The following is an 8,783-nucleotide window of genomic DNA, read 5'->3' on the forward strand; positions in this document are numbered from 1 at the left end:
GTACCCCAAAAGTAAACATAAAAATCATAAAGCAGAAAAAAAATAAACTGACCCTTAAACAGTAAAACAGCTTCCCACAGCATGATTCTGCCACTGCCATGTTTTAAAAGTTCAGCAAACTTCAGTCCTTATGCAGCTTTGTTTTTCTAAGTGGACGTTTCTTTTTATGATTTGATAAAACAGGTGTGAATAATATTCAGTTATGATTTCTTCTGTTAAATAGTCAGAAAATGTTAAATGGAGGGAAAATGTTCCGGTTTGAAAATGATTTTTTATCCTAAAGCCTGAATAAAAAAATAAAAAAAATAAACATTCTGCTGAACTTCAGAAAAAAATTTGATCAAAATGTAAAATATAAAAAAACTGATTTAGGAATTAAATGGATGTTGTGAATCTGTAATTTTGAACCGTTTTCCGAACATCGGGTTCGGGTTGGTTCCGGAAGGTCCTGCAGGTTTTCCGGAACATTTGAGTTTCTGTAAAACGTCCAGAGGAGCCGAACCGACTGGATCCCGATGAGTATTTCCAGGCTTTTATGATAATATTTCACTACGATGCTTTTCCTCCCGCTCTCTCTCTCTCTCTCTCTCTCTCTCTCTCCTGTTTCCTCCTCCTCCTCCTCCTCCTCTCTTTGCGCACCAGGCTCTCCCACCCTCGCTCCTCCATTCGCTCACTGCGCTCTCATCCTGGCCGTAGCTTGTGTCTCTGCCTACTCTGTGCGTAAGAGCGCACAGATGGGAATGTTAACGGATGGTCTCCTGAAAACGCGCAATCGGAGCTGCTGAGGGCGGCAGTGGACGGACGTACAGCGGAGCAACTTCCCAAAACTCCACTTCAGCCCGCGGAGATTTCATTTCTGGTCTCCATCCGCGCTCCTGTTTTCTCTTCTGTTTGGATGAGGATCTGCTGGTAAAATGTCGGAAGGCGGCGCGGCGCTGCAGGACTTCTCCGCCCGCCAGCATCGTGCGCCTTTCCGCGTCGCTCCAGGTTTGCTCGTTTCTGCGTGAAGTTGAAGGCGGGAAGCCAGCGCGATGGGGGGAAGATTCTTCCTGCTCGCCTTCCTGTTGCTCAAACTCACGGCTCTGGTGTGCAAGGCGGACGGGGAGCCGGGGCTGCTCGGCGGGTTCGTCATGATCGCCACGTCCAACGGGTCCCGGGAGGAGGACGGCGCGCCGGAGGAGGCGCCGCACACCGAGGAGCAGTGCCGGGGTTACTACGACGTGATGGGCCAGTGGGACCCGCCGTTCGTCTGCAAGACGGGAGACTACCTGTACTGCTGCGGCACCTGTGGCTTCCGCTTCTGCTGCTCCCTGAAACAGTCGCGGCTGGACCAGAGCACCTGCAAAAACTACGACACGCCGGTGTGGATGAAGACCGGCCAGACGCCCTACAAGAAGATGAACAAGATGCACGACAGCACCAAAGACAAGACCAACCTGATCGTCTACATCATCTGCGGCGTGGTGGCCATCATGGCTCTGGTCGGCATCTTCACCAAGCTGGGGCTGGAGAAGGCGCACCGGCCGCAGAGGGAGAACATGTCCAGGTGAGATCCGCTCCTCGCCTCACTTCCGGCCCAAATGGACCGGAACATTCCGGTGGTGAAGCTGAGAGGCAGCCCGGACTGTCCAGACACGTTTTCACCCGGAAACCATTTAGAAATATTCATCATGTTTCTTCATCCATGATTGGACTAGACCAGTTTCACTCTTCATTCAGGTTGATTCAGTTTCTGTCTGCAGAAACACATCAGGTATAAACCCAACAGGAAGTTCATTACGGACACTATTTAAACTTCCTGTTTATGTATGAATGATGTCCTTTCAGGTCAAACTGAGAAACTTTAACCATCCGGTAGAAACGGAGTCCCAACATTTCCCCAAAACACGTTTGGATCCAATCGGCTTCATTTAGTGGGAAAATGATTTTAATCTCTGGCAGAATAATGACTTTAATTCACTGGTTTTCAGTTAAAATGCATTTTTATTTTTCTACTAGAAAAACCAAATTAATTTGTTTTTGCTTTTTAAGTAGCGACTGAGCAATAATCAGTGTTTTTAGTTTAATTATGTAAAGCACTTTGAAATGCCTTGCTGCTGAAATGTGCTATACAAATACAATTTGATTGATCGATTGATTGAACAACTCAGTCAAACCCACAATAAACCATGATTTATGGTTTTTCTACCAGAAAATGGATGATAAAAGTTTTGGTCTCAACCAGCAGAGAGACTTTATGATTCATTTTATTTGATAATCTGTGGGATGATTTATCGTCCAGAAACAGAATCAGAGGAGTGACGTCAATAAACGAAGCTGAGATTTCAGGTTGGTTTGTTTTTCTGCCAGGATCCAGCAGAACCTTCTGTGTTTTTGGGAAACATCTGAATAAAGTTGCAGGTCGTTCCTCCATGCTGCTGATGCTTGTGCAGAGTAATGTGTAGAGGTTCAGGTGTCCAGCGGCGGCAGTTTGCTCCGCTGAGTTCTTACCAAGCAGCAGCTGCAGCAGCAGCAGCTGCAGCAGCGGCTCAGGTGAGGATGTGTAGAAAACGCCGTGAGGATCATGTTTCAGTTTTTCCACTTTGCTGCACCGCACACTTTGATGAAAAGAAGCATCCAGAGTGAATAATTGAATTAACTCTCTCTCTCTGTGTGTGTGTGTGTGTGTGTGTGTGGCTGGCAGGGCCGTAGCCAGCGTGCTGCAGGGCGGGGGCCCAGGTGAGCCGTTCCGGGGGGAGGAGGCGCTCGGGATTCACTCTCAGCACTTTGTCTCCAGACCGCCAGCCCTCCGTGAGTTTCAACTCCCACTCAGCAGCTCTGCGCGCATATGTGTGTGTGTGTGTGTGTGTGTGTGCGCTAGAAAAACCTGATAACGGGGTGTGTAAGCTGGTGGATTCTGTGGAAAAACGGTTTTGGATTCATCTGAAATCTGATGTCAGATTTTCTCTGTTTCTTTCCTCTGGTTTAGTCCTGATGAGGAGTGTGTGTGTGTGGGGTGTGTGTGTGTGTGTGTGTGAGGCGCTGCTCTGGTTGTGTGTTGGTTATTTTGGGTGTTTTAATGGGGTGATGTAAAGGATCCGGTTTGTTCCTGCCGCGTCCCGTTTCAGCTTCTCTCCTCTTTGTGTTTTTAGCAGCGAAGATCAAACAGAAACATGAAAATGCTGTGTGCAGCATTCATGCATGATGCAAACCAAAAACACCTCAAAGCTCCAGACCAGTGGTGCCCAAAGTGGGCCCTGGAGGTCCTGGAGAGCCTGGAGGTCCTGGAGTTCTGGCATCCTGCATGATTTAGTCTCTCCCTGGTTTAACACACCTGGATCCAATGACGGCTCGTTAGAGGCCAAAGGAGAACACTGACCTGCTGAAAAGGTTGTTACCAGCGGGGAGAGAACTAGAACATGCAGGATGCCGGGCCCCAGGCCCCCCAGGGCCCCAGGTCCCCCAGGCCCTCCAGGACCCCCAAGGCCCCCAGGGCCTCCAGGACCCCCAGGACCCACTTTGGGCAGCCCTGCTCCAGACGATCCGAACCGACCCACCAGAATCTGGTTCCTCTTGGTTTTTAGGGTTAAATGTTCGGCTTCATGAATCTGTTCAGATTAAAGACTTCTGGACATTTTGAGGTTAAAGGCTTCAGATCATCAAACAATGTTTAATCTCACAAAGACAAAGTGAAGCTCATCCACATCAGCTCTGATTTAACCAAACCCGTAGAAACCTAAACAGAACCCGTCTGACAGCACGAAGTCGGCTCAACAGCAAAAATCTCAACAAGTTCAAGAACGCATGAGGAATATTTTCTAAAACAAAGAATAAAAAATGAAATTATTCTGCTAATATCCCGAGGTTCTTCAGCGGCGTCCTCTCGTGAGGTTTTAATGCGCAACTTCAGATTTTTTTGCTGAAATCCAATTTCTTTTTTCGATCCCGTTATGAACTCAACATGACCTTCTGTGAGAACGGCTGGTGACCCCAAAATGACCCTAAAGCGACCTCCACAAGAACACGGCAAAGCTGCGGCAGTAAAGATGGCCGCCGCCTCTGGATGGATTGTAAAGTTGTTGAGAGCGACAGCACAGGAAGGATTTACTGATTCTGCTGCTGAATTGTGTTGGATAAAATGCGACATTCAGAACCGGCAGCAACACAATGCATTGTTCCATCATCATCATCATCATCAACATCGGGTCCTGAAGCAGCAGTCCCAGAGCATCACTCTACCACCACCATGTGAGACTGTATCCAAGACGTTCTGGTTCTGAAACCTTCTGCTTCCTAAACCCGATCATTCAGGTTCTGATCATTTCACCCAAAACAAAATCTGATCCTCTTCCACCTGTGGAAATAAATCTGATAGTTTTCAAGTCTGAACGTCGCATTTTATCCAACATCACTGACATTTCTGCTGCTAGCGCTAGGCTAGCACGTTAGCTTTGGTTGCATTTACCCAGAATGCCCTGCGCTGTAGTCCACTTCCTGCTGTTGGAGCGGTCTCCGGTCCGCTTGGTGTTCACATTCAAACCAAACCCAGACTGAGGTGTGGAGGACCAGAGGTCAGAGGTCAATTAGAGTTCACACCTCACCAACCGGACCGGAGTTTATAGAAAAGTGGACCGGGTCAGAAATCAGTCCTGGGTGATTCAGTGGAGCTGGTTTGTAGTGTTACTGGTGGTGTGTGTGTGTGTGTGTGTGTGTGGGTCTCCTGAGGGAGAGATCAGATCTCCAGCTGAAGCAATGGAAGGGGTCACATATTTACATACATGTCAGGCTTTCTCCATTTAAAGTGATAAACAGGAAGTAAATATTCTGACCTCATTTCGTCGCCTCTGGTAGAAACGACCTTACAGGAAACATTTAGTCGGAGTTTTATCGTCTCAGACTGACAGAGAAATCCAACATTTAATTTTTTCAATGAGAAAAAACATTACTAACTTTTGTGACATTAATCCCCAACAATTATAAGAAAAATAAAAAATATTTCTGTCAAACTCTCTGTTTCCTGGTCGCAGTTATTTTCTGGGTATTAAGATTTATAATAAATGTTCTCAGACTAAAGGTCTGACTGAGATTTAGTTCCTGTAGTAAAAGGTTTCTGCTCATCTGCCGAGGCGCCGATACTTTAGGAACCCAGAGATGAAGATCAGCTCAATTCAGGAATATTTATTTATCCCAAACAGAAAATAAACTCAGATCCCCCAACAGTTGATGGTGACGCTCCAGTAGCAGTCAGTGCTGCAGCCAATCCAAAGAGGCCTCTGACTGAAGACTGCTGCTGTATGACATGCTAACAGCTAAACATCCACAAGCAGAGACGTTTCATAGCAACATGTTCTGGATTCAACCAATCAGATCAGAACCAATCAATTAATCAGAACCAATCAATTAATCAGGACTGATCAGAACCAGCGTAGCAGAGCAGCATTAGCGTACCTGCTTCATGTTTCTGTAGCTTCTGCTCATCTTGTCTGTAAACCGTTTCCTCCATCATGGCGGCCAAAGCTCATTCAGACCAACGGCGACCCTTTGACCCTCTGATGTGAAACCAGAGCCTGAATAAAAGCCCGACAGTCCGGCGTCTCTTTCACATCCAGCATCAAAGCGGACAGAGACATGGAGTCATGTCTCCATGGCAACGTCCAGCCCACCGCCGGCCATCGTTGTTGGAGGAAAGGCTTGTGGTCGTCTGTTTCTGTGTCAAACTCGTTTCAAAGCTTTTTCTGTCTGATTGATGTCAGATCCTGAGGCAGGAGCGTCTGAGGAGAATCCAGGCAGCAGGAAACGAACGGAGGAAGCATCACAGTCTCATATTCCCCTCATAATGAAACCAATAATCTCAAATCTGTGAAGTGCTGCTGAGAAAGCGTCTTCCAGCTCAGTAATGTCCTGTAATTGTCACTTAAGGCGTCGCATTAAGAGGTGGGCAGCGACAAACACACACACTCAGTACACACCTGGCAGGAGCAATTACCTCAACAATCTGTTCACATCAGAGGAGAAACACTGAAAGCTGCTGGAACTTTTAGAAAACATCAGTTTACATATTTATTAAAACTGTCAACATTTGTGATGATATGAGACTGATAATCTGTGAGAAGATTCAAGATCCTCTGATTTGTCCCAGCGCCGACTAGAAACAGCAAATCAGAGCCAGGAGGCGGGACTTAGTGCTGTTAAGCGTTGTCCAGCTGTTGCTCCTTTTGTCTGACCACCAGCGCGGCGCTCCGGTTTAGAAATGAGGAGGAAAGGATTTCACCTTCTTCTCTGAAAGGAGCACAAGATTTGCTTCCTGGATTATTTTTATGCAGTTTTCCGGTAGACCTGGTTCTATTGGGTCCAAAACAACAACTTCCACCCAAACCCTCTGATCAACCTGTTCCCCTCCTGGCCTGTGGGGGCGCTGCACCAATAACCACTGAAGGAAACGACACAAAAACCTCTGAAGACACTGAGAGCAACTTCCTTCTTCACCAGATGGAAACAAGATGGAGGCGTCAGATTTTAGCGGTTGGAGGATTTCTCTTTAGTCATTTGGCAAAAGACCAGGAGCCATTTCTGCTGCTAGCGGTAGGCTAGCACGTTAGCTTTGGTTGTATTTACCCAGAATGCCATGCACTGTAGTCTACTTCCTGCTGTTAGAGCGGTCTCTTCAAACCAAACCAGAGTTCGCTGGTGCGGTGTGAAAACATGGTTCTGATGGTGCTGAATAAAAAAGCAGGACACACTTTTCAGATTCTGATCTGTGAAAAAGTTTCAGTTTTATCAGAATTCACAGTTGAACCTGAAACTTTTACTGGTCTGTTGCATAAAAACCCATCAGTTTGAGGCGTTTCATGTAAAGATGGAGACGTTCATGAGGCTCGACGACGTTTCCAGTTTCCAGAGGTAATCACAGGAAGCCCCGCCCCTCAGGAACATTAATCACTGGGTTTCCAGCAGGAAGTCGCGTCCCGCTGCTGACAGCTCATTATGTCGGTGTCTGAGCGCCGAAACGCCGGAGCGAATATTACAGCCATCCATCTTGGGTTCTGGTTTCTCCCGGCCGGCCTTTGGATGAGCCGCTGCTCATCACCGCCGCTTTCTCATTAACTGCAACACTAACTTCTCCAAATCATCGATTCAGACTAATGAGCCGAGCCTCTGCAAATATTGGCGCATTTTCTGCTGCTTGACTTCAATCTGAAAGTTTTAATTAATAATCCTGACGATTATCGGCGCGTTCCTGCTGCTTTCTGAAGCTTCGTGTCGGTTACAGCAGCAGCAAACATAACTCTAACCCATCCGTGTTCATCAGAACGATCCCGGGTTCACAGCGGCTAAAACCCGCAGCATTCACGGCGTTCAGCTCCGACAGGAACACGTCAACACGCTGTAATATGCGGCGCTAAATCCTCCATAATCTGCTGCGTTTCTGGCACACTGCTCATTTTATTCTTTAGACCTCTGTCTGTAAATGCAGACTGACTTTTAAACAAATAAACGGGTTAAAATTCAACGATTAGAACAAACAACTGGTGTTCACGTCTCATAAAAACAAGACTGAAAATTCAGATTTCAGTTTTTATGGTTTAAAAAAACAAAAGTAAAACATCTAAATGTTTGTTATGAACCTTTATCAATTTTTCTTATGAATCTTTATTATTTGAGATTCAGTCTTTAAGTTTATCTATAATGTGATTATTTTTACTGTTGGTACAGTGAGAGTGGCGGCGCTCAGCAGCATGAAAACAACCAGAGAAATTTAATCCAGTATTAGAATCAATTTCTGAGTTAGTTAAATGTTTCGCTCTGAATTAGCTAAAAATGTAGCTTACACACTAAATATTGTGCTCTAAGCTAGGACAACATGTAGGAATAGGAAGTGGACTATCAAAATAAAAGCTGGGTGTTGATGCAGATCTTTAGTAAAACGGCTCAGCTTGTTTTAATGTTGGACCAGAAGAGAGGAAACGATGATGATGATGATGAAGAGGAGACACAAAGCCATTTGGAAGACCCAGCTTTTATTTTGGTGGTACAGCAGGTGAATTAGCATATTGCTGCAGTAATAGCTGCTGAAGCCTGCTGGTGTTTGGCGTCTGGTTTCCATGGCGACAGTAATTAGAGGGCGTTGTGTGTGCAGAGTGTTAAAATGGAGGATCGTTTCTCTCCATTCTGCCTCAGCTGAGAGTCAACATGCTCCGTTCGTGGCCCATTCCTGTTACACCAGGCCCGGTTAAACAGAGCGGCTCTGTTCCAGGGCCATGCGGCCCGGGGGCGGCCTGCGGTGCCGCGGCTTGGCGGCTGACGCCAGCAGCCTGAAACCAGGCAGAATCCTCCTGCTCCCTGCTTACAGCTTTTACAAACAAACACCAACAGTTGCTCCCCCCGGGGGCAGAGTGAGCCCCACCTGTTTCTCTCTCCTCTGCCTGCAGGCCTCAGTATGGCCTGGCTCTCTCTCCCTCCCTCGCTCGCCCATGCATATGGACACACACACAGAGACAGAAGCAGCTCCTGCAGCAGCGTCCTGCCGGTGCTGGCCCAGGAAGGAGGACATGTGGCCGGGGGACACGCACCGCGCCGAAGCAGGCTCCGCCCCCTGCCTGAGCCCTCAGGCCGGGACGGATCGTCCGGAACCGGACCGGAGCCGGAGCCGATCGTCCGGAACCCGACCGGAGCCGATCACCAGAACCGGACTGGAGTGGATCGCCAGAACCCAACTGGAGCCGATCATCCGGAACTGGACCGGAGCCGATCACCAGAACCGGACTGGAGTGGATCGCCAGAACCCAACTGGAGCCGATCATCCG

The 8,783-nt window shown here is 47.5% G+C and overlaps 1 protein-coding gene across 1 annotated transcript; it reads left to right on the forward strand.

Moving 5' to 3' along the window:
* The first annotated feature begins 640 nt into the window (after positions 1-640).
* Positions 641-3,392, forward strand: LOC103132574 (protein shisa-9A-like). The gene is made up of 2 exons (XM_016667461.1): positions 641-1,546; positions 2,684-3,392. Exons 1-2 carry the CDS (start codon positions 1,032-1,034, stop codon positions 2,868-2,870), a joined length of 702 nt encoding a protein of 233 aa, XP_016522947.1. The 5' UTR covers positions 641-1,031; the 3' UTR covers positions 2,871-3,392.
* Positions 3,393-8,783: the final 5,391 nt, after the last annotated feature.

Source organism: Poecilia formosa, unplaced genomic scaffold (assembly GCF_000485575.1).
Source record: "Poecilia formosa unplaced genomic scaffold, Poecilia_formosa-5.1.2 Scaffold1135, whole genome shotgun sequence".
In the NCBI taxonomy this organism is placed as follows: domain Eukaryota; kingdom Metazoa; phylum Chordata; class Actinopteri; order Cyprinodontiformes; family Poeciliidae; genus Poecilia; species Poecilia formosa.

What these genes read in the sequence shown, in the direction of transcription:
- LOC103132574 (XM_016667461.1), top strand. Translation starts at nt 1,032, where the DNA reads ATGGGGGGAAGATTCTTCCTGCTCGCCTTCCTGTTGCTCAAACTCACG. An exon ending in CAGAGGGAGAACATGTCCAG is followed by an intron (nt 1,547 to 2,683) that starts GTGAGATCCGCT and finishes TGTGGCTGGCAG; the next exon opens with GGCCGTAGCCAGCGTGCTGC.